Source organism: Chlamydotis macqueenii, chromosome 19 (genome assembly GCF_036417535.1).
Source record: "Chlamydotis macqueenii isolate bChlMac1 chromosome 19, bChlMac1.mat, whole genome shotgun sequence".
Lineage (NCBI taxonomy): Eukaryota > Metazoa > Chordata > Aves > Otidiformes > Otididae > Chlamydotis > Chlamydotis macqueenii.
Window position 1 is genome coordinate 6,640,998 of NC_141574.1, and position 25,240 is coordinate 6,666,237.

Consider the following 25,240-nt stretch of genomic DNA (forward strand, 5'->3'; position numbering starts at 1 on the left):
GAGGTGCTGACCTCTAACGCCTGCTGAAGTCGGAGTATTCAGTGGATGCTGGCACTCGCCTCCCTCCTACGCCCGCAGGCGGGGAGGATTGATTTCAGAGCGCTGGGGGATGTAGAGCCCGTGGGCAGCTCCTCCCCAGCGGGGTCCAGCTGCTCCCCATCACTCACTGCCACTGCCCAAGAGTGGTTTGCAGACAACGCTCCCCCAGGTTTTGGCAAACAGCATCATCCATCACCTACAGACCTGATGCTTCTATTCACCTACGTGCCCACAGGCTGCAGCAAGCGCTGCATCTCCAGGGGAGCTCCTCTGTTTGCTTTTCGCTCTCAGACCCTGCTCGGGGGCGACGCACGTGGGACGGAGAAGGATGCTGGAGATGGATGGGTGCCCATTGCTTTGCACGGTGTCCGTGATACCTCCCACCATCCTGCCTTGAGCAAACACAGCTCTTCAGCCAGACCCTAGCCGCCGTCTCCGCAGAAGCCGGCATTTCTCAGGGAGCATCCCGTTGGGAACCGCAGGTCGGAGCCCAGCACCTGCCTTTGGCTGCTAAATGCAGGAACCTCTCGCCATTCTTTGTACCCCTCTCACCCCAGGGTTAAACCAGAAGTAGATCATTTGGTTATTTCTGTCCCAGATGTAGGACAGCATACAGCGATTTTCCCAGCCCAACAAGTTTCCTACGGAGCCTGTCTGTCAGCCACGCCACACTGGATCCCACAGGAAGCAAACCCCAGTCCAGCCCATTATTGCTGTTGGAGGAGAGCAGGACTGTCCCTGGGACACGGCTGCAAATATTTCTGTCATTCTGTGGGGGCTCTCAGCCCCTCGCCACAACCCCTGGGAGCCTCGTGACGCGCACGAGAGCCTGGGAAGGGGCGGCAGCGACCCCCTTGCATGGGTTCCCACTGGTTCCCGCTGCAGGCGGGCATGGAAACGTGAACCCCAGGGGCACAACCCTTGGAGCAACGCTCGCCTTCAGCTCATTAACCACTGCGGGGCCCTCGAAGGCACAAGAGAATTGGGAATTTTCTTTTTTTTTTTTTTTTTTTAAAGGAAAAAAGATAAGATCAGTGTAACGAAGCAGCAGCTAACAGCGATGGCTGTGTTCCAAGCTCTCCAAGCAACAGCTCCGGCAAGCAGCAAGGCTCGAGGGAACAGGGTGGCTTCACCAAGCGCTCCAAGCAGATGCGAAACTACAAATTGCAGACGCAAAAGCTGTGCTGAGGATTTCCTGGAAAGCTAGATGGAAAGGAGAAAAGGGAAAGTGACAGAGCAATTGGGAGGATTAGCAAATTACCTAATGATTGCAAAACTCTTTGAAGAGGGAAAGGGTGGGATAAAGCTCTTACCCAAATCCCCAAATACTCCAAACTATGAGATAATCACTTGCTGGACTTTGGCCAGAAATCACAGTCCCTGCCATCTACGAAGTGCAATTACTGAAAATTCTGCTGGCAGCTTCCCTATCCACAAGACTTTGGCTCTTTCTGTTTCGTTATTACTTTTTGCTCAAGAGAAACGGCGCTGCTGCATCCCCTCTGGAAGGGGCAATCGCCTGGTGATCCCCCGGGGAAGGAGGACGTGTCATACACAGGGGGTAAAGCAGAGAGAGGGGCTCCTCTCGCCTCATTAGCACCCCATGGGGTCCTGACCCACCCCAAATCTGCCATGCTGCTCACCGATACCTCTCCTCTGGCTGGGTGAAAGCATCTCTGAGACCTGGCACAGCCAAACCCTTGAGGGGTCGCCGGCCAGGCATCTGTGCTGGGGGCTACAAAGGCAAGAGCATGGAGATCAGTAGCAAAGGGGAAAACTCTTCGCTCCAAGAAATAGCCAGAACCGTACATCGAGACAGCTGTGATGCTGCAGACGGGCTAAACATGAGTAACTTCAAACTCCAGGATCAGCACTGGAAATGCGAGTGCTTCCAAGACCCAGAGCTGGTTTGGTTCAGCCCTGATGACTGCAATGTTGGGCACAGCCCTTCCCAACTCCAGGCACCCCTTTACCCTACTCTGAAATGTTAATATTGCTCTTTCCCTTCTTCATACAGGGCTTGAGGAACCAGCAAGGAAAGGGCACGGAGAGCTGCTTGGCAGTAACAGCGTTGTATCTCCGAGGGTTTCAGCTCACCCTGAAGCATCACAGGTACCCAGCACCTCTGATCTCCCCCTGCAAAGGCTGACCATGCTACCCAGTAAAGAAGCTGGAATTTGGGGTACGTGCAAAACAATATTTTTTTTCATGTCCACAGCATGGGGTAAAGGCAGGATTTGGGGCAGGCGGCACCATTGCATAAGACTCCGTACCTACATCACTCCATGCCGTTGAGCCTTCACTAGCTAAGCTCCAGTGCTCCTTGGCAGGGCTTGCTTCTCTGCCCTTCCAGAGACTCTGAACACATCACCATCTTCACCCCTTCCTCCTGACGCTGGGGAACTGCCCCTGCTTTGCAACAGGGATGCAACAGGGCTAACCAAAACATGTCCAAGGCACCAACAGCCTTCACTGGTCAGGGTAGAAAAATGGGCGTACCAGTTGCTTGCAGCCCCAGAACAGTTGAGATGGGGTCGCGATATCTATTAGACGTTCTTTCACCCATCTTGACAAACGGTGAGCAGGACTTCTCTGCCTGGCGTGTAGGAACGAAGTCAGATGTGGCCTTAATCCATGGCTGGGCAATTCCTCAGCAATCAGCAGTGGTGCATCAACAGAGCGGAAACCCCTCCTTATTAAAACCCTCAAACTGTCCTTATTAAACCATTCATTCCTGCAAATCCACAGTGCTAGCAGACCATTTGCTTGCTTAGTATTCACACATCTGCTAGGCTAGAAATAGATAATAAAACACCCACCCAAGTGCCCAGCCAGGTCTCCCCTCCAGCCACACTGTCAGAGGTCCCTGCCATGTGCTCATCCGTGCTCAAGGTAAATAAATAACGGTCCTGCGAGGAGGCAGGGAATCAATATGCTTCCTTCCTTCGCAGTAAATTATGTTCTGATTAAAAGCTAAATGAGCTGAACTCAAACGTCAATTACCACCAGCAAACATCAATAAAATATGTTGTTACTGTTTAATGAAGTACCCATTTCTTCATCTGCTGTTTCCCTCAGGGACACTGACTTGGTGTTATCGGAGAGGCGGCGGGTGAAGCGCATGGCAGGGTGGGCAGTCCAGGATGCTGGGCTCGGGATGGGAACCTGCCTTTGCACTGGTATTTCTGTGCAACGACACACACTCCTGGCTGCCAGAGCGGTGCCAGAAGGGTCCTTAGAAAAGATTTAAATTGAATCAGGGCAACTACAGCCTTTGGCAGCTCTAGTGAAAGAAGTTCAGCTTCTTCATCACAGTTTTTCCGAGCAATACGCTCCATCTTGTGATTCTCTGGGAGCAAGGGACAAAATCTGCTTGACCCAAATCAGTTTTGTGGTGTGGATTGCACACGAGTGGCTCTTTGATGTGCTGCCTAGGTGACATTTTTTGGAGGAGAGCAATGCATTGAGTAAGAGACCAGGGACTCAGTTCAGATGCTCTCTACATTCATTCGCTCTCGTTATGCTCTATCACGCTGACAGGGCTGAGCAGCAATTTTTTTTCCTTTTATGTCAAGGCAGAGCTGCTGAGCCCCAGGTGCTGCCACAATATTACACCCTTCTCCAAGAGGCTTCACTGACACTAGAAGCGAGCCTTGCTCATCATGACCAACGGCAGAGTATCTCTCTTATCACTCTTTTTCTTGCCCACCATGAAGGGCAGATCACCAAGAAGCAAGGTGAGAGGAACCTCTTCTCTGCCCAGTCATAGAGCGTCAATGGGAGAGCCAAGAGCAGAGGCAGTGGGGGTCTATGTCATCTCCTACGGGGTTTTTTCTCTAGAGGAGAAGAAATTGGGATGAGAAACAAAGAGGTGGGGGAGAAACAACTGACCCACTGTAAAGAATTAGTAGATCCTCCCAAAATGCAGCCACAAACCTTCTCCTTCTCTTTTTGACATGTCCCCTTCTTTCTGTCCCCTTCTCCCTTCTCTTCTGCCTTAGAGTCAGCTGTCAAGTTTACTTTGGGTGCTTGGCAACTGCTGCCTTTGGAGAAAACATGGGGCCACCGTGAAATACCTTTTCCTGCCAGCGGTTCTTTTTTTAATCTTCTGCTCCAGCTCCGACCTGCGTGATGATGCCCGTCACTGACAACTGGTCTTACCCAACATGCTCTCGACAGCTTGGCGGAAGAGGGGAAGCTGTACACGCAGCGCTTTGCGCATCACGCACTGGCTCACGTGGCACCTGACATTTTGGAGACACGGCAAAATCCACCCCCAGGCTGACAAAACCCAGCCTGCGGCGTTTAGGAGGGTTTGCAGGTGGTTACGCGGTGATTGGGAAAGGTCATCTTATTATCATGGGAACGAAGTGAGGGGCGCAGCAATTCTGCCAACCGGCGTTGAGATTTTGGGTTTAAGCAACTCAAAAGAGATAAAAAGATAAAAGTTTGATAAAAGTCACCTTGGCCACACTAGACTCTTTTTTTTTTTTTTCTTTTTTGAAAAGCCTCAGTCAGCTCATCCAAAATTCATGTTTATACAGCCTCTTTCACCCCAAATTGTGCTGCAGCATTTCAGAGACTTTCAAATCACAGCTTCTCCACTCATTGACCCCCACATGGTATGAGTTAGGTAGCCAGGAACATGAGAAAGACTTCTTTGTCTCTCCAGCTGCAGTAAGAGTTGCACACGCTGCCATGCTTTACCCCAATCCTATAAAAAACTCCATACTTTTTAATCCAAGGGAATTTTTTACGTCGCTGATGACAGGGTGTGCTGGGTGGGCTTCCCTGGGCTGTTCCTCCACGCCTGCCTCACCGAACAGGCTCAACTCCCATCACAAGCTGAACTTCCCTCAGAGACAAAACTGGTACAAAAGTCTGTAAAAGAGGTAGCTAATTTTCATAAATAGGCCATAATTTTCATAAATTAGCCCAGACATCCAAGGCAGATACTAGCAAGCCAGAAAGGGGGGGTTAACCCATCACACGCTGCCTCAGAGAGGGGAAAACAAAGCAACCCGGGGGTTGAGGGCAGACAAACCCTCCCCACCCATCTCTTTAACAAAAAATTAGTGTCTTGCGCAAACAGAGACCAGTTCATCCTACTGCCGTGACGCTGGTGCTGTGGGGAAATGCAGACTTAGCATCTTTTGTAAGGTGCTATGCTTGAAATACAGTTAATCTACCTGGCATTTTAATGGATTTTTTTTTTTTAAAGGACAGGAACACTGTCCCTGGGTTCCTACACCATGAAGCGTGCTTAAATAAACAGTGGCATCCTGCCACTTCCCCACGGATGCTGGCGAGGTGTGTTTTTTTTTCAAAAAGAAAAGTAGAACAGCAGAACAGCACCGTGGATCAGACCACGACTGATCGCTCGGCATCCCCACGCGCAAACAGACCGAGTGCCGGGGAGCAAATTCACCAGGCGGGGATGGACGAGGACAGCAGAGACTTCCTCACATCCCAGGGGGTTTGGACAAGGAGGCTGAGGCAGGGCTCATCCCCTCTCCCCTCTGCAGTCCCATGTCACACAGGAAAGTAGCAATTTGCTGGTAGTGGTACCATCACAGGCCATCTAGACCTCACCATTATGCATTTTTAGCCTTAATATTAAAAAAAAAAAAAAAAGAAAAAACCTCTGCAAAGAGAAACCTCTAGTGCAATTTTCCCCCGTTTCCAAGGCACTCTGCTCAGCTTTAGCTCACACGCAGGGGCTTTAGAGAACATCTCTCTTTTTGCAAAGAGGAGATGAGCAGAGGGCATGACACATTAAGTTAGGAAAGAACCAGATTCGCTGTTAGTGGGGTCTGAGCTTCGCAGCCTGTTTAATACAGCTGGATATTGTAATGTATTGCAGATGTCTTAAATACCCATAAAGACTGGTCTTCACACTTGGAGCAAGACCAGCAAAAAAATAAAAAAAAAAAAAAAAGAGCCATGAATACAGAATACAATTGACTTAGTTGTATCCTCACCATCCCCTTTGCTTTTATATCAGGTATTTGGCGTTTTAGAGGGTTTTCATTCATAAATCAGCTTCCTTTTCTGATGTTTCTTACAGCAAGAACAAGTAATACTTAGTGCTCTTGTAGCACTTTGCATCTAGAATCCGAGAGCTTTGTGAGAAGATGCGCGAGACCCATTTTCCTTGCACACCAAATAGCAAACAGAAAAGGTAAGAGGCTGAGGGTGACAAATTCACTTGACAGATCGTGCCTGCGTGTCCCTCAATGCGTCATCGCTGCATACGTATAACTTGCTGCTGTAAAACCGAGTGTGATGTCAGACACTTGGAATGACAGTTTGAATTCAAGGTCAGAAGGTGGAGGAGCTGGACTACGTGCTTGGTTTGGGGATAAAGGCACCGAGTTGGTGGTCGCGGTATTCTGATGATAGTTGTCCTGTATAAACTGAATTTATTAATACAGTTTTAGCCACACATCACAGCACACAGGATAGTAAATAAGAGGGAAAATGCTCATTTTAGCTTCAATGCAGCTCCATCAGAAATAACACATTTAAAAAATGCAGGACGTAAAAAACCTAACATCTTCTGGAAGTTAAATCCTTATACCATGGGGCTGAAGAAGGGTTACAAACAGATTATTTCATCCAGGTCCCAGTAACCACTTTCTCTTTCTATACTTTCTTGTTTTCATGGGTGACAACTCATGTAATCAAACCCAGACTGCAAACCTGATCAATTCAGAGCTCATGCAGGAAAAGACATCCGAGCCAGGGACGTGGCTAAGCACGTATTTCTCAAATGACACAGAAGCAAAGAAGAAAATAGATCTTCACTCTACCTGGAGCTACACAGGCAAAATCCATTTTGCTTCCAGCCCCAGCGTGTCACCTCTCTAGCTACATCAATTTATTAGGAGAGTTTTTAAACGCCCTCCCTAACGCATTACTGTCACCATGTATCTTGAAACACCTCGGATTTTGGTGGGGAAGGCGAGGACCACGTCGTCTGTGGCACACAGTTTCCACACTGAGATGTTTGCCCATATCTAGCACCCTACATGGAAATGGGATTCCATCTTTCACCTGTCTTCTTAGTGGAGCTGCAGCCCAAGAGGTGCAAGCACTGACAGAAAAAAATGGACAGGCAAAGCTGGGCTTTGGGATGCCAGCTCTGCCAGGCCTTCCCCAGCCACCGTCTAGCAGAAGAGCCTTCCTCCACTGAAAGCAGCAAGATGGGGATCAGCAAAGCCCAAATCTCACTTTGGATTTACTCTGAGCAGCCTCCAAGGTTTGGAGGAGCTTCCATGGTACATATCTCCAGGACAGTGAGAGCTGATGCAATCAAACACCCCAAGGGTGCAAGGGAAAAACTCAGCCTTTGCCCAAGGCTTCACTTTCTCCTCTCTCCTGGCTCTTCTCAGCACTTATCCCACATTCAACAAGTCCTCAAACCGGAGGAAAGCCTGACTCACTCCCTATCACAGTCATCAGTCATCCATACATGTGGCTTTGGTCTGTGGAAAAAGAAACCCATTTAATTTTCCAATAGTTTAAGGCCAGATATTCCTGCTGGCAGAAAGAATTGTGAATTTTTTACAGGGGCCCTTTGCTCCTTACGTGTTTGTGTTTTCAGCTCCTTTGCCTGGAAGAACTCCCAGTGGAAACCCGAGCGGCTGTAGGAAAGATACAGGGCATCGGGGCAGCTCCGTCCCACGCCATGTGGCTTTGCTACAGCATTTTGTCCCCTTTCTCCATTCATTGGGCGACCCTGGATGGACAAGACATCGCCCCAGGGGCCAAGAGCACCAGCAGCACCGACTGCCTCCTCACCCCAGCACCGCATTTCGGAAAGGGGAGGCCGTGGGCTGTGCCTGGGGCTGAGCCGCTTTCTGAGGAACCCGCCTGGCACCACTCCACGGGGCTGGGGTTGGAGAGAGGCAGGAAGATAAAAGACCGCCCCAAGGTCATGGCCATGGGGAAGAAAACACTTGTTCAAGCGCCTTTGATCCTACGCAAACGCCCTGTTGGAAAAGCATTGCTGCACAATTTGAGAGCTCCCTGAAGAGCAAGAACTGCCTCTTCTAGGGCACAATAAACACCCCAGGTTTACAATGGCTGCACAAGGAGATAAACACTGAGTACAACATCTACAGACACCACTCAACACAACGTTCACGTGACACGGCAGCTTTAATCCCACCTGAAAGCGTCCCCACCAGCTAGCAACCTGGCAAGCCCCAGCCAGAGCTGGGCGGTTGCTCTCGCACGGCTCCACTGGCATTTCTGCAGACGCTGCGTGGTCGTGCTGCAGGCGCGTCCCGGCCCCTCGAGGAAGGGGTGCTCAAGACACCCAGGTTGGGTTGAACTGCGTGATACGTTTGTAAGTAGGGATGGGACTGAATCCAAACCCTGACTTTCCAAGTGATCTGGAAAAAGAGTTTTCACTTGGCTCCTTTTGCAAAAGTCACCCGGACACAAGCGCCTCGGGGAAGGCTGGGATCTCAGCGGGGCCTGGAGAGACACGGTCCAGCCTTTGCACGACATACCCTGACGTCCATACAAAAGCTCACCCAAACGATTTCCACACTTGGGCTCATTCAAAGCGCTCCAGGCTCCTCCAGCACAAAGTTAAACGCCTTGCCTTGCTGCTGGTTTGAATTTACTCGCTGGAATAAGCATCCACTGAACTGTGCTGAGCCACAGCCATGCTGGAGAGCCCAGGCCAAATTTTCCTGGCCATACAGACCGGGATGTGTTTACCCAGAGCTTGGAAAAACGATTCAACTTTTATTTTAGCTCAGAGGAGAGACCAAGGGGTCACCTTTAAGCTAAGGGTGGTATAAATAGAGGAAGAGTGGAAAGAGTACAGAAAGGCAGGGAAGTGCTCTCTCCAGGAGGAAGGAGGAAAGTCAGACTCCACGACCCTGAGCAGACACGTATTGAACGGAGCTGGTTAATGAGGACCAGAGTCCAGGTCAGCCCCATCTGTCCCGCCTCCGTACGGATGCGGGCAACTCAACCGACGTTCACGTATATTTGTGCCACGGCGTACCTTCAGCAGGCAGAGCAAAAGCCAAAACTTCTGCAACAGTCTTGGCCCTGAGCTTTTTCCCCGCTCTCGTTCATTGCTGCCAAGTCTCTGTCAAAGAAACTGCAGGGAGAGAAAAAGGTCTGAGGGGAAAAAGGACTGGATGCCTTAGGTGACTAAGGCATGCAAGGTTTTGGGAGGCATAAAGAAAATTAATGTCTCAGAAAATCACAACCAAACACTGATATTAAATTACTTTTCACCCAGCATCCTGAGCTACCAAAAAAAGAGGATTTGAAGCACAGCCAGTGGCACCCAAAGCCCCAGCAAGGCTAAGTCGTGGGCCAGGAGCTGCTGTGCTGGACGCGCTGTCACCTGCGCAATCCCTGCTTTCCTTTCCAAGGCAACACCCATCCATCTCCCAGGGATGCTCCAGGGCTACGCTACTGTCTGCGAGTCCCTGAGGGAGCGCCTCGCTGCACGGCACAACGCGGTGCTGTTTTCTTTGCTGTATTAACACAGCTGTCGCCGCTCTCACGCGAACACTTGCCACCTGCCAGCATCTGCTGCAGCAGCCTCGTAAGGGACCACGGACCCAGAGAAGCCATCCCTTCCTCCAGCTCCAAAGCAACTGCACGGCGTGGTGCAAAGGATGGGGGGAGGACCAAGTGCATCCAACGAGCAGCATCTCATGCAGAAGAAGAGCCTCAGTGCTGCACGGGCTGCCGATATTTGAGTTTGCTATTGCACATTTTACCACCACGGTTTGCCAGGAGCCCATGACTCAGTATTAGGAGTGTGCATCTCTACGCTTACACTGGCACTAACTTCTTCCCAGTGCTCTCTGCCAAAAGAAACGTGCAAAGAGACATGCAAAAGCAGGTATTCGGCAGCGGAGCAGCCTGCCGTTGCATCAGCGGCCGCGGGTTATTTTTACGAGGAGCGCAGAGCGCACACTTGGCCGCGGCTCACCGTTAAGTCTCCCAGGGCAAAACGTGGAGGAGAAACCAGCTTAGTCACGACGCTTTGGAAAAGGGTAACCTCAACGGGGGGAATGGGGCCTCTCTGCCTGGAAACACGCCCGTGAAAATAGGTTTCTCCAGTTTCCCATCTCATTGCCCCGTGAGGGAGGAGAGAGGGAAGGATCCCGTTCTCCATGAGAAAAGGGACAGGGATGTATCGGGATCCTTGCATGGGTTTAGCTACGCAGCACAGGGATGCGTTCATGCTGTAGGACATGGGACATCCATCCTCGGTCTAGGGATGGAGATTCGAGTCCGCAATGTCCCCGAGCCACGTTTGCAGGCTGCTGAAAGCGCTCCACCCTTCCCAGCACGGTTTATTGAGTGTAGAGAGTTTTCTGAAGCACTTCCAGAGCCAGTTTCACACCGTAGCGCAGGCAGACACACCCCAGCATCACTGCAGCTTTTCCTCAGCAAAATTAAAGAAATGTTTAACTACTCCAAAAAAGTAATTTCCCCTCATTTTTAAGTAGCAGTGGAGGCTATTATTAATTAAAACACCCAGAAGAAACAGTAGTGAATGACTCCATCCCTTCATACAATCTTACAGGAAATTAAAAATCCATTATTAGCAGTAAGTACAGGAGAGCGATGCCTTCAAGCCCCAGCTCAGACCCCTGCCCTACAGCACTGAGCACATTGCACCTACGGACGGTCCCTTCCCAGGAGGAGCTTAAAAATGCCACAGGCGAATCAAAAGGAGACGCGAGATCAGTAAACACCTCGCAGTTCAGCAGCGGAGATGAGAACTGATGAGCTAACTCCGAGTTTGCTGTCTCCAGGAGGGAAAAACAAACAAACAAACAAGCCCCTCTCCCCAATAAATTCCAAGGATACGGAGCGCAACAAGCGTGCTTTTGGCAGGAATTCAGAAGCCTGATGAGCTTGCTGGGACCTGCTGGGAGATGCACACATCCCCTCCAGGAACACTCAAAAAATATCTGGGGTTCAGCGTGTGATCCCCAAGGGGAGCCAGGTCTTGCTCAGATATGCCCCTCAAGACGTGGCTGGGACATCGGCGGTGCCGCTCCCCCTGGAAGGACCACAGGAAGGGCTGCACCCCTCTGCAGCACAGGGGATGGACCCACAAACATCAGACACACGCCCTGCCTGGGGCATTTCCACCTCTCCTCCCTGCTCCAGGTTACATCAGCGTATGAAGTCTTACGTGCTGCAGTGAACCTGGATGACTGATGCCATGGTGCTGCTCCAGGCAGCTCTTTCCCCAGGACAAAAAGGCATGGGAAGCACTGGGAGGGTGGGGAAGGAGAGCGCTGGGAATAACGTGGTCTGGGAGGTGGTTCCTGGTGGCCCTCAAACAGAGCTCCATCACATCTGCAAGTGTGACCAGAGCCAAATGCAGGTTATGGGGGTAGAAGGGCTTCCTTTTTGCTCAGAGTGAACTTTTTGGTAGCCTATTGGTTCCAGACAGCAAGTTCAGGGAAGCTGTGCCACTCCCACACTCCCAGGGAAGCTGTTATGATGAAGATACCCCACCAGAAAGCTCTGCAAACCTTCCTTTGGGCTTACGGAGAAACATCACTCAGCTTCTTCCCGCAATTCACACCATTTATTTTAAATGTAACTTTAACTCCTGACAAGCAGTGTGCAGGGGAGAATAAAACCACAACCACGACAGATGAGCCTTCAGCTCCCCCACCACACTCTGACCTGTACCAGACAAGACGAAATACGGACAGAAACGTCTCCTTAGGAGGAAGCCCATTCCTGGGAACTTCAAAAGGAGTTGAGGGAGCATCACCAACTACAGCTCCCGCTCGCCCTACGGCCTGCACAGTGCTTTGCAGAAGAAAGCTATTTCCTCCAAAAGCCGCGTATCTGAGACGTTTGCAACCGATTCACCGTTGCTGCGTGACATGCCACCACGACTCTAGTGCCAGGAGACATCACACCAATTTCACACAGCTGTGCCATCCTCCCAGAATTACAGGTAGGGAACTGCAGCACAGGAGGACTACAAGATCAAAAGTCCACAGAGATCTGATATCACCTACATCTCCTGTGATCACTGTCTGGTAGCTTTTGGCCTTCTCTCTTACCTCTCTTCCTCCTCATCCAGCGAGTTTTGAGAGAGCAGACACTTCACACCTTTCTGAGCCTACGCTGCTCCGCGAAGCAGACACAGACAACATTGCTTATTTAACAGAAAGCCTGGGGAAAGAAACCCTAACGATCCACACAGCCAGCAGCCACCACGCGACATCACGTTTATCGTGGAAGAGAAGGGAGGGAGCCAGCCTGGGATTTTCAAAAGCCCTTATGCTGCTAGAACCACCAGCAAGTAAACGTGGCCAAGAGTTTTAAAAGCCCACATCTGCCTGGGGCTGCGCTTGGAGAGAAACCTGCTCCTGTCCAAGCCCAAACAGCAGCGTGGAGGCTGCGCTTTTTTGGAAACCTGGCCTTGAAGGCACAGCCAAGGACACTCTCGTCATTGAGGGTCATGATAAACATCGCACAAGGGCAAGGAATGGGCTGTTATCCTTGCAAGGCAGAAAAATGTTCCTGATGGGGTAAGGTCTTTAACACAGAAAGAAAAAGTGGCAGAAAGCAGAAATCATTTGCAAAACAAAGTGCTCACAGCCAGAGTACTAACATTAGGTGAACGTCATTTGGTCAGCTGGAAAGCCAGATACTGTGCAATCAACCCACGATCTCCAAGCAGGTCCTCTCTCTCCAAAGACACACAAGCACAGCAGCAACCAGCAGGCTTTTTCCCTGGAACTCAGAGGGGAGCTCCGTGCTCCTGACAGAACAGTTTCCCAAGTCAGCACAGTCATGGAGGTGTGATGTGACTGTGGTACCTACCGGTTTGGGGCAGTGGATGTACCTAGCAAGGCTGATGATCAAGTCATGAGTGATTGGATCCACCAGGTTTCGAAAGCTGGCGTATCGATAGAGGACATCATCCAGAGAGGTCGACTCCATTCCTAAATCCTGCAGAAAACATGGTAAAGGAGCAATATTAGATGTGCTACAAAAGCCAGTGGTAGCGAGGATCTTAAAATTAGCCCACATTGGTGGTCCTCATGATGAAGCCAAGGAGAAAGTGATCCCCACCACCACCCAAGACAGGGCGAACAGTACGCTTGCAACCATGTAAAATCAAAGATGACTCCAGCAAACACGACAGCTTGATCAGCATGAAACTGGAATTGGAGAATAGACACAGCATAGACATGCTCTGGGTCTGGTGTGCACAGAGAGGAGGGAAAGAGCCTAAAAACGCAGCAAAAGAAACAGGAGGATAAATTGGAGGGGTTTGGGAAGAGCGAAGTGCTAGAGCAGATTGCCTGGGGAAGGGGTGGAGGCTCTGCCGTTGGAGATGGGACAAGGATGTGTCAGGAACAGTTCACATTGAGCTGACCCTGCCCTGGGGATGGATCAGACCTTCTGAGGTCTCCTCCAATACTATTTGCTCTGATTTTCAATCCTTAGACATAATAATTAGAGGAATTTTGGCAGAGAACTCATCATGATATGAAATACATTAGTGCACAGGGACAAGGGAGGGAAGGGTTATATGTAGTGTACTCTGTTTATTTCAAATATTTCATCTCCACTACGTTTTGTTCCTCAGCAGCAGCCGAGGAAAAATTAAAATACAAAAAATTAAAATAAAAAAAATTCAAGACCTTTAACTATCCGAAATTCCTGATCCCTGTCAGGCTCAGGTCACAGACGGGGACAGAAAGGGGTGGCTGAGGGTGAGGACTGTCTCCCAAGCCCTGACAATTCTCCAGATCAACTCTGCAATTCCATCAGCTTAGGGGCGTGTTAAAAGCATCCCAAGACAACCTTCCTCCGGTCGATGCCCCGAGCTCAGCCGCACCAGGGTCACAGTTTGCAGCTCACTATTGACAACCACGCACACAATTAGTTAATAATTTACACGGAAAAGTTCCCTTTCTCCTGCCCCCAGCGCTTTAATACAGCAAATCCACGCCAACAAGACCTTGGCACCCTGCAATAAACCGGAGCCTGGCCTGAGCTCAAAGATGCTCCAGCCACAATAAACCGCGTGGGATGGCACACTGGCTGTACGTGCTGATGCTCTGTGACTTCAGACAGGCTGAAAATTATAATCTTAACTTAGAAAATAAAAATCTATTCCATCTTAAGGCACAGGCTGTAGCAGTCAGAGGGTGCAATTGCAGCTCGTGTCACAAACAAGGTGGCAAGTCTTCAGCATACCGGTTTCCTTGCTATTTTTAGGGACGTTGCTCCGACGGAGTCAACGCCGGCTTTGCCGACACTTGGATGGCAAATACACCATTTGGTAAAAAAGAGCTGAGACAGTTAAAAAACCCACACATGTGGGGCTGTTCTCCCTTGCTGGGACCACCAAAAAAAGCCCCAAAACAACAAATCCAACCGACCACAAAACCCAGTCGGCCAACACGCCCGCTGATTGCAAACATACCTAGTTTGGAAAACAAAGCGGCTGAACCAATTTATGATCGATCCCACGGCTTCTGCCAAGTTGGCACTTAAAGAAAATGAATTAATCTCTCCAGACGCAGAGCTCAGACGAGAGCGCACGCCGCGCTTCCCGGGAGCCGCACTGTCACAGCCAGGCCAGCCCACCAAGGCTGCTCCGGCACGGTTGGGTTTAATTAGGCTGGAAAAAACTAAAGAACTCCTTCATTCAAGACCATCTTCATCCTCAGGTATTTCTGCACTGCGTGGATCTGCGGGTGATCACACAGAACCAGGTGGCTTCAGGAGCTCAGGCTCCTTTGCAAGAGGAAAAAAGGGAGAAATAGAAATTGTGCAGATAACAGAGTGGGGAGATTCCCAAAGGAAACTCCCACTCTTTCAAGAAACACCTCTGCTAACAACAGTGTGGATGTCACCTTCCCAGTCTGCTAGAGCTCAGCATTAGGATTAAGCAAAATAAGAGCTGGATTTGGCCCGCAGTCCTACGGCATCGCTGGCAACCACCACGCGACGGAGCCGGTTTTGGGGCTCAGTGGAAGTGACCCCGCACACGCAGCTCTCAACACACCGGGATCTTCAAGGATCAAACCAGGCTTAGCATCTTGCCACTTCCCTTTAAGCATCTCAAAACTCTGACAATTTTCTCCTGAGCTACAATTAAAATGTAGAACCAATAATTTGCAGAATTTATCCTCCTGTCTCCTGGGAGAGTTTACATTTTTCACATGAAGCATTCCCTCCTGGTACACATTTTCAGGCACAGATGTCTTTCTCAGCTGCTCCCCAAATCTCTCCGCCACACCACCATTGTCTCTTTTCCACCACATGTAATAGTTTAAAGCCACTCGAGGCTGAAACTTGTGCGAGGCCAAGTGATGAGCTCATCTGCAATTTAATAACTTCACACCAGTTCACGCTGTCAGCAGCACATCACGAATCGCTAGCTTTGGAGAAAACGCCCAGCATCTGGCTCGGGTCGCTTGGGTTTTTTCAGCACGTTCCCTTTTCCTAGGGAATCTTTACCTGAATGGCAATGTTCGAATAGGAAGGGTATCAGGGTTTAAAATGATGGTATTTATGAGCCAGGCAGGACCACAACTTTCCGGAGCAGCACGTTCAACAGCACATCTACCCCTGCGAAGCAGCCGGCACCGACGCCCGACTCCAGCAGCTTTGGCATCAATGACACCGAAAGCGGAGAAAGGCAAGAACGCAGAAGCGACTGAAGCAACCCCAAGGCTGCGAGCGGATCAAAAGGCACTGGAGAAGGAGCTGCCGACCCCGACATTAGGCAGCATCCTGCAACTTGAGCTGCTGCCCCATGGCCTGTCTCACCAAACCTTACCGAGCACATCAGCTAAAGCCTTGCTTTGCCAGGCTAAGGAGCAGGGAGAGGGAATTATTTGGGACTAAGCAGAAAAGCAAGAATCTTGCTCAATTCACTTTGCTGTGCCTCCTCCCTCCCATTGCCCATGCCCTTCCTGCAGTTTATTGGATTTGTTTCCAGCTTTAGGAGCCCAAGAGAGAGCCAAACTGCTTGTCAGTCCTCGGGCATGGTGTACCCACCAGAAAAAAAGCTTCCTGCCACCAACTAGCAGTGTTCAGCCTCCAGAGGAGGAGTCTTCTGCAAACATAGCAATGCAAAGCTATTACATTAAAAAAAACAAAAAACAAACAAAACAGAACAAAAAAAAAACAAAAAACAAAACCAACCAAACCAAAAAACTTGTGAAGAAATTAGAAATTTAAATCAAAGTCCAGCAGAAAAATGTAATGCCTCCCTCCATGGCAGCCAGCAACAGAAACTTCCCAGCTACAGCCATGAAAGGCATAGGAGAATCCAATTATTTTGGAAAAACACCAAGCCAAGTGAGCCCCCAAGCATGCCCCAAGAGCTGATGCTGCGCTAGATGCTGTCTTCAGCTTGGGTCCCTTTTACAAGCAACTACCCCAGAAACGGCCCTTCCCCGCAAAAACCAGCCCAAATCCAGAGTTCACCACTGACTTCCCCAGGCCAACACTACCCAAGCAACGTCATTTTCCCAGTGAATAAGGAAAAATAAATGCAAGGCATTTGGGAGCTGTACCCCCAGCTTATCTTTCCCTGCTGCCGGGTAGAACAACTTGTTATTCCCCCTCTGCAGCCTGTCAAAAATTGCAGTATGACAACAGCTAACAGTTGAGCAACCGGCTTTTGAAACTCCAAGTTGTGTCTCCACGAGACACAGCATCATGCAATACTCCCCAAAGCCACAAGGAGCCATACACGACGGAAGTCAAGCCCATTTTCGCTTATTAAACCATTTATCACTGCAAATTGAATCGCAATTAGAGGGAAATTCAGCAGGTCCACGTGAGAAGTCATACGACAAAGCAGGTTATGCTGTTGCTGCTTTCATTAACACAGAGGGAATGCAGTTACCAGCTGCCCAAATGAGGTCACTGTATAAAACATCACCCCGAGCTCCTGCCATCACAGCTGCTAATAAATATCCTGATAGCTGTTATTTCGGCCAGCATCTCTTCCAAAACTGCTTCTTATCTCCACTAATAGCCAGGGCAGCATCACGAATTTCCAAGCAGAGAGGTCGGTATGATAAACAAGGGTCGGGCATGAAGGAAGAGAAGGATTAATATCGTGGGCAATCAATCATCCACAACTTATCTGGGAAAAATGATTTCATGAGGTGAGCGTTAACAGCGCAGCAAGGAAGGTCAGCTCAGAGAGGCAGGCATGTGAGATGTGAGTCAACCGTGAGCGCAGCGTGGGTTGCTCAAAGGCCATGGGGTTGGTTTTCTCGACGGGGGACATATTTAGCTGCTCAACCCCCATGCCTTGTGAAGTACCCCCTTGAAAACCAGCAAATAAAGTATTTCTTGCCTTTGATCTTTAGGATGTTTGACTCCATCACAAATCCTCTGATGTCTGGTTCACTTAGGAGGTTAGTAAGCCACCGTAAAATGTGGTATTTATGGATTTTCCAGCCGCAATCAGCCACGGCTGGCTATAGCACGTAGGATAAGCCTCCACCTGTTTTACATGTGATGAGCCCTCCGGCATTTCCTTCACAGATAAGAAGTTTGGTGCTGCTTTACTTTCCTATGAGATAAGACCACGCAACGTGGAAAGATTGCTGGAAAGACTGTCCACCTGCTGTATTTACTGCAGCCCAAAAGCCATGGTCACCCACGTACAGCCCCTATAAACCATCCATTTATACATTGCAATAAGGTGTTTTACACATGCTACAACCAGCTGAATTCTTAACTGGGTATCCTAAGGAAAACAAGGCTGAAATAGTCACACTGTCCATCCATCTCTTCTTCTCCTCTTCCCAAAACAGCTTTTCAACACAGGAACAAATTTCATGGGTTGAGAGAGGCGTTAAAATCTCTGAAAGGTAATGACTTGCCAACAGGTTTGGGGAAAAAAAAAAAACCAAAAAAACAAACAGACCTCAGCAATGCAAAGATGTCCAAGTTCACATCTCTGAAGAGAGCAGGCAGCAGTTAGCAGTCACACACGGCTTGGCTGTGACCAGGCAGCTGGTGGTGGGACCAGTACGCCTGGATGGGGCATTGCAGAAACACCTTGGGAACCCCCAAACAAACCACCAATTGCTACTGCGGGTTTCTATGCCTAACGCACCAGCATGACGCAAAAACAGAGTTTAAATATGTGGGATATTCTCTGTTTAAGAGAGTAAACATTGGTTTGGAACCGACGTTTGCTCAGTCAAGCCTCAAGTGAAGGCGCAGTTAGAGAAGAGTCCATGTTTCAGGGAAGAAGTAAACATTTCCCTGGCAGGTTGACTCCGATAATAAATGGCGGCAGCTTGAACCCCCTCCAGGAGGCTGGAATTATAGACACTCGGAGAGATGGATTAATGGCCAGAGATATGACGCCGCCATCCAGATAATAAACAACCGTGAATAAGAGATTTGCAGAAGAATGAGCTGCGTTTATTTTAAACTGCGAGGCAAATGCAATTACCCCAACTGGAGCTTGGCCAGACCACAGCTAACAGAATTCTTCAGGAAAGCGCCTGTGGGTGTTTAATGGGAATAGACAGCTTCAGCTACCCATCCCATCCCGATTTACAGTGGGATCCCAGTACAGAAAAAGCTTGGAAACACTCTTTGGGGAAGGTGACTCCAGGCCTCCCTTTGAACAATTAAAAAAAATGAGATCCATCACTGCCTTTAAGACAAGCGTTCGTCTTAAGCTCACAAAACATCATTCACTCATCCCTTCTAAACCAGCGGGAGCTGCCCACATCCTGGTTTCCCATCCAACCCAGTGCATCAATCCGTGGCCGTCACTCCAGCTGGGGCTCCAGCCCCACGCCAGGATCCCGCTGGCCACGCAGAGCCTGCACCAGTGACAGCAGGAACCTGCCGGCAGCCTCAGCGCTAAGGCACAAGAGCCTCTATTGCTCTGCGTCAAAACGCTCCCAGGGAGAGCGATCCCCCACGGTTTTCCTTCCGCAAAGGAAGGATGGGGGCAGAAAAAGCCACAGGTCTAAGGGCAAGGGGTGGAGGAGCCTGTGGGCAAACACACCGGTCTCTCCAGTTTGCCAACAGCTGAGTGCAGACACCGAAGGGCCGCTCTCACGGCCTCCTCGCCTCCTGCTAGCCAACTCCACCCAGAGCCCCCCACACTACATGGCTAAACTCCAAACAAAAAGGGTTAACGCATCAGCCCTGCAAGGCACCCACCCCTATTAACCCTGCTCTTGCTGCTGGAACTCCCAGTAACAACTCCGCGGTGAAGCATTAAAAGGAAATACGACAAATTTAATCAAGCATCTGCCATTTCCATCCTCGTGTGTCTGCTAAAAGAGCTTGCTGGAGCAACCCGGATGCTGGCAGGAGCATTCAGACCACAGGTGAGACACAGAACTTCACTTTATAATTCTTTTTGTGACTATGAAAGGCAGTAGGGGCTGCACAGGGACTCCTGCCCCAGCACGGGTCACCGGCTGATCCCAAGGATGGAGGCTACGCACCTCTTGCCCCTGCAAAAAAAAAAAAAAAAAAAACTTATTTTCCCTTGCAAAAGTCTCCAAGATCTCTGTCGGAAAATGGATTTACAGGACAGGGCGCACCTCATCTCCTGTCAGGTAGGGATCCAGACTTGTCACCTAAGCTCAGTCTACTGTAAATTCATACGAAGACGATGATTCATCCTATTCTCAGGCAGCTGTGCTGAGTCAGCCTCTGAACGTGGCTGTCTCTTAGTTATCTGCCAAGAAAAGCCCCTCTAATGAGCTTATCCTAGACATCTAATGTTTAGGCAACTGGAGCAGGAAAATCCCACTCACGCTGTTCTCACCTTTGTTTTCCAGCACAGCCAGCGCAAGACTCTGCGTGGGTTTTGTACCCGCTCCTCGAGCCAAAAAACAGCCTCATCTGTTTTGCAGCTCATCACCCATCAATACTAGTCACATTTTTAAGTCTTTCTTTAGGCCCCCACTGTTTTGCTGAAGGTAACTGGGAGCTCAGACAACTCTTGTCCTTGGAAGGTGACAGCGGATGCCTCATGGGCTCTGAAGATTTTTATTTATGCATGGAGATATTGTACCACGCTGTGTTCACACACATGTCTCTACAGTCAGTATTACAGGAACAGAAAAAAAAAAGAGGCAGAACTGAGTTCCTTGCAGGAAAGGGGAAGAGATTTCCAAATAGAAAACAACACTGTCAGATGGGGAGGAATCACTCCTCCTCATAATTTCCACTGCCTGTTAGCGACAGCCCGCTATCTGGGCTGACAGCAAGTGAACGATTCCCAACACGACGGCAGCGTTTCCATCACATGCCTTTCCCCGTTTGAAATTACAGACGTGTTTCCCCACACGCTACAACTGATGAGAGTTCTTGGGCCCACACTGAGCCTACATGCACTTCATGCAGCCCCCTCCTTATCCCCCACCTGCACGGCAATGAGCCAAGCACCCTTGCAAACACCTCTGCTATGGGCACGCTACAAAGAGAGTCCAAAAATCGTGACTCAGCCATAATAATGAATCAAACGGGAAACAAGGCTTGAGCGACTGTGGCGTCTGTCCATCCTTCCACCTCTCTGTCCTTCCCAGGTGACTCGGAGCATCCCCCAGCCTCATTAAACTATGGGGAACTGGCAAAAGTCTCAAAGGTAATTAAGGTCCTGTAAGTTTTGGGGAATCGGTGTCAAAGGAAGGAAGAGACTCCAGTAAGGGAAGGACCAGGACTTGGCTGCAGTGCACCCGGCATGGCAGCAGATGGATGGACAGGAGAACAGATGTGCTGCAGCTGGCCCACAGCTGCCGTCAGGCTTGCCCAGCTGGGACCTCAGGGAGGACACTGAGAGCAGTTGGATTTTCCCAGAGCTGAAGTTTGGCTGATGTGATGGACAACCCAGATAAGCCTGCAGGAAAGCCAGCCTCACCTGGCCCTGCACTGGGGACAACCCTCTCTTCTAAGAAAAAAAGGGGAGAGAACGGGAACCCTCACCTCTCACTCCTCCCTTCTCTAATCCAGCCACTTTCTCCAAGTTGCCCTCACTTCACAGATTAACACAACGCAGCATGAGCTGCCCGGCTCCGGCATTAATTCCGTTGAACCAGCCTCTGATTAGCGGGAAAGCAGGATTTATTGCCTTGCCATCTCCAGTTTCCAGCAGCTGCCACCGCGAGAGATTTCAGGAGCAGGTCAGCGCGGGTCTCCTCCTGATGTACCACGGTGCAGCCCTGCCCGCCGGGTGAAAAGCCTTCTCCGAGCACAGCGTCATCGGCTGCTCCCAGGAGAAGGCGATCCCGACACAGCCAAGTACAGAAGGAATTGCAAATCACGGGTGAAAAGTCACATTTGTTTTTGTACCCACTCAAAACGCTCCTCTCCAAAGATCTCCCCTCCGCTCCTCAGCCGGGAGAGCTGTTGCAATCCAACGACGGAAAAAGAAACTTGATAATTTCAGGGCATCAATCAGGTCTGTGCTAGCAGCGCTGCCAAAACCGCCGAGACGGGGATTACCCACACCTATCTGAGATGGGGTTTTTGTTTCGATGCACAGCTCTGCCAAGCAGCCGGCACGCAGCCAGCTGCCAGGAAACACTCCCACCTCATCCCCAGCCCTGAAATTCCCAGGCATGCCACGCTGAACCTGCAGCATCGCTAATGATGCTGCCGTATCGCCGGGAAGCCTCCCGGACCCCCCCTTCAGCGCCCAAAAGAAATGAATCCCTTACTGCACATACAATAAGAGCTTGCAATCCAATAACTGCCATCTAAACCCCGCTTTCTCTTCCAAGCCCTGGGTTGATTATTATTGCATTAGCTACGGAGGGACGCATTGTTACCGCTCAGCGGATGCTAAGCTCTACTTCAAAGGGACCGAATTTCGGCAGTGGAAGGCTAGACAAATGCTCTGACAATTGCTTTGGGATCCTTCAAAGCAGATAGGTGCCAGAATAAAACCCAAGATCTTATTGATACCGGCGCTAGTAAAAAAATAAGCGTCAATGATTCCTCAACAACAGCTCTTCCCAGAGCAGGTTATTCAAGGGAAGTAATTTAAGACATCTTTGTGAGAGAGAAATGTTCAATTAACTCTTTAAACCAGCTGCTGCAGCATTATGTGAACATTACAAAAAGATCATTTAAATGAACAAATTGCAGCCGACTCCAATAAAAAAAAAAAACATGTCACCACTGCACGAGCCTGGGTGGGAGAAGAGCAGGGACAAAAATGGGTTTGGATAACGGCAAGGGAAGAGCCAGGCACCGCAACGTCCACAACCAGCACTACCCTAAGCACACCAAAGTAATCTCCAATGCGCTGCCACGCTCCTGGGCTGCCGTCGGTACCTCTGGAAAGCAAACACACAGCTGAATCAGAAGGCAAAATGTTTTGTTGTAGCCAAAATCATGCCCTGGGAGGCAAGGCAGTGGGTACGCTCCTCTCCTGTCTTAGCCTGAGCACCATGTCCTCTGCGTGGGCACCTACGGGTGCGTCCCACCGGAGAAACAGGGGCACGTGCACGTCCTGCACCGCACACAGCACTGCCGCTCTTCCGCAACCACCCCGCGTAGGTCCTGTCGCTTGCTCCCCACCTCATTCCTCCCAAACACAGAGTTCTGCCTTCTCTTCCTCCCACCCACATGCGCATCAGATGAACTGCACTGGCATCTCCATGCTGGCCAGACCTAAGCATCAACTGCCGGCAAGCGGCTGCAGGAGCAATCTTGTTTCCCTGACCCACAACAGGTCTTCTCATCTCAGTCTTGGCTTGCAGGCATGTGGGCACCTGAAGCCCAGGTACATCATTGGTTTCCCAACAGCAAGTAGAGCATAATTACCCTTTACAGCTCCCTTGCTGCGTTTAACACAAGAATCTGGCTATGTATCGCTGCAGGAAGACGTGTATTAGAGATTTTTGCACTGTAAAACCGTAGACAAAACAAGATACAGGTAGGCTTTAGCTCAAAGCAAGAGATGAGAAAATTGGGTTGAACTCGACATTGAAATAAAACCTCCCCACCCCTTTCTGCATTGAGACTTATCCTGAGTGACCAACAACCTGTTCCACACCAACGATGACGACTCTTTCTACGCTTGTGCCTTCTCAACAGTTAAAAGAGGCTTCCAGCAAAGGAGCAAAACAAACAACTCCCACAGCACCAAACTCATCTTCTTACTTAAGACATAGCAACAGGAATGGAATAAAAATAAAGGTTTCCCCAGCTTCTAGCGGCTTGCCAAGAAGGCCAGCGGCGCACAAGTAATTAATACGGACAACATGAATTTCAATTCTTTCATTTGCAAATCCAGCATCCCAGTTAATCTCAAGCACGGACAAAGTCCATTAATAAAGCAGATTCGTGTAATGAGATTCAAAGCAATGGCAAATCAATACAAAACACACTTGTATGCTAGAATAATCTATGCTTCGCATAATAATCACAGTAGCTGTAATGCTGCATATTTATATGGAGACATATTCAAGACCAGGCCAGGCCACCTAACGAGCTCGATGGGGCTTGTTCTCCTGCGGTGGGATGCAGCCAGCAGAAACACCCAGGAAGAAAACCAGATAAAAGCGTGTACAAAGCGGTCGCAGCAGAGAGAAGAAATCAGGGAGGATGCTATTTAACACAGAGGGCTGGCACTCCTAACCTCGCCTGAAGAAAGAAAAAAAGATATATTATGTACCATCATGTCCTTGTGATTACAATAAAAAAAAAAGGCTTCCGTCACTGAACGGAGATGCACACCCATGGTTACCATCCGCCTCATTCCCAAAAGCCACGCGAGGGGCAGGGGTTGCCTGAGCAGCGCGGGGAAGGGCCAGCCTCCTCAGCAATCCCATCTCACAAATCAGACTCGGAGCTGACGGCTCGTTTCTCTCCAGACACCGACAGCAGGCGGTTCAGAAACAGTTTCATTAAACACCCACCACACGCGCTTCTGCTCAAAGATACCCACTGCGCTCAGCCAGCCCCTAACTACGGGACGATAACAGACACGCTCTGCAACCAGCCACATCCACAGAGCTCCAGCCTGAGGAAAGTAGGGGTGTCACCCACTTCTCCCACTAACTCCTCATCAAGCCTGTGAAATGCCTTTTTTTTTTGCAGGAGCTGTGCCTAAAAGTACACAATGCCAAGGTGACACATAGCAGGAGAGCTGAGGCTGCATCCAGCAAGGCATGGCACAGCTCTACAGCTGAAGCCTCAAAGGATGCCTGGCACCGACATCTGGACACGGCAAGGGTTTCCCACCACCGAGCTCCACGTCCGCATAGGAAGACACTGCAAAGGTGTCAGAGCCAACATCAAATCGAGAGGCAGAGCAGGAGCCAGGGAGAGCTGCTACCCACTTCTCTCCCCACCTCCTCCTCCTGCTTTCAGGCAGGTTATTAAGCTTTTCACAGGGGAAGGAGAAGATCAAAGACTCCCTACATCTCACAAATGACGGAGTTATTCTGGTTTTGGGGACACTCCCCCAAGCCTGTTCATTATCAACGGCAAGAGTCAGGGCTCTCCACATTAGTTGCTGAATTGCTGCAGAGTCTTGGGCAAATAACTTAATTTCTCTGTTCTTCAGCTTCCCCAGCAGCAAGATGGAGGATAAAATGATGGAAAAACCGAGCAGATCTCTAGCGATGCAAAGGTGCCTGAAGATGCAGGCAGCTCCCGGCTCCTGGCACCCAGCCCTGGGCAGCGCGAGCTGATTGAATTAATCCTGATAACCACACTGCTTAGTCCCTCCAGGGTGAAGTCAGCTTTTCAAGGTGCAAGGGGAGATGATTTCCCTCAAAATCCCTCCTCAAGCCTTCTTGCTCTCACCATGGGTACCTGGCAGAGCCCTCCTCTCCTGGAGGTGCCCGTCCCTGGAGCTCATCAGCGCTGGTGAGACCTTTCCTTCATCCTCCACTGCAGGCTCAGATTCCTTTACCACCACACATGGATCCCAGCTCATCTCTTCTTTCACTTAACCATTGCCTTTCTCATCATCTTCAATGCCTCAAAGTCCCTATGGGGTATGCAGAGCGTCTTCCCCTCAACAAACTGTAGAAATTAAGTCCAACCAAGCTCAGCCCACATTCCCAGACTCACACACTTCTGCCTTTAATGTCCACATTTGCAAACACATTTAATTGGGAGGCCACGGTTCTGCTCTTCTCCTCCTCCTTCAGGATATCTCATCTCATGCTTGAGAAGTCAGAAAACCACTTAA

The 25,240-nt window shown here is 49.9% G+C and overlaps 1 protein-coding gene across 1 annotated transcript in view; it reads right to left on the bottom strand.

The window, feature by feature from the left end:
- The window catches only part of LRRC75A (leucine rich repeat containing 75A), an 81,353-nt gene that overhangs the window by 39,813 nt on the left and 16,300 nt on the right, over positions 1-25,240 (bottom strand). Inside the window, exon 2 of the mRNA XM_086763301.1 lies at positions 12,889-13,017. Coding sequence (XP_086619427.1) covers positions 12,889-13,017 — 129 coding nt within the window. The remainder of the gene's footprint in view (positions 1-12,888; positions 13,018-25,240) is intronic.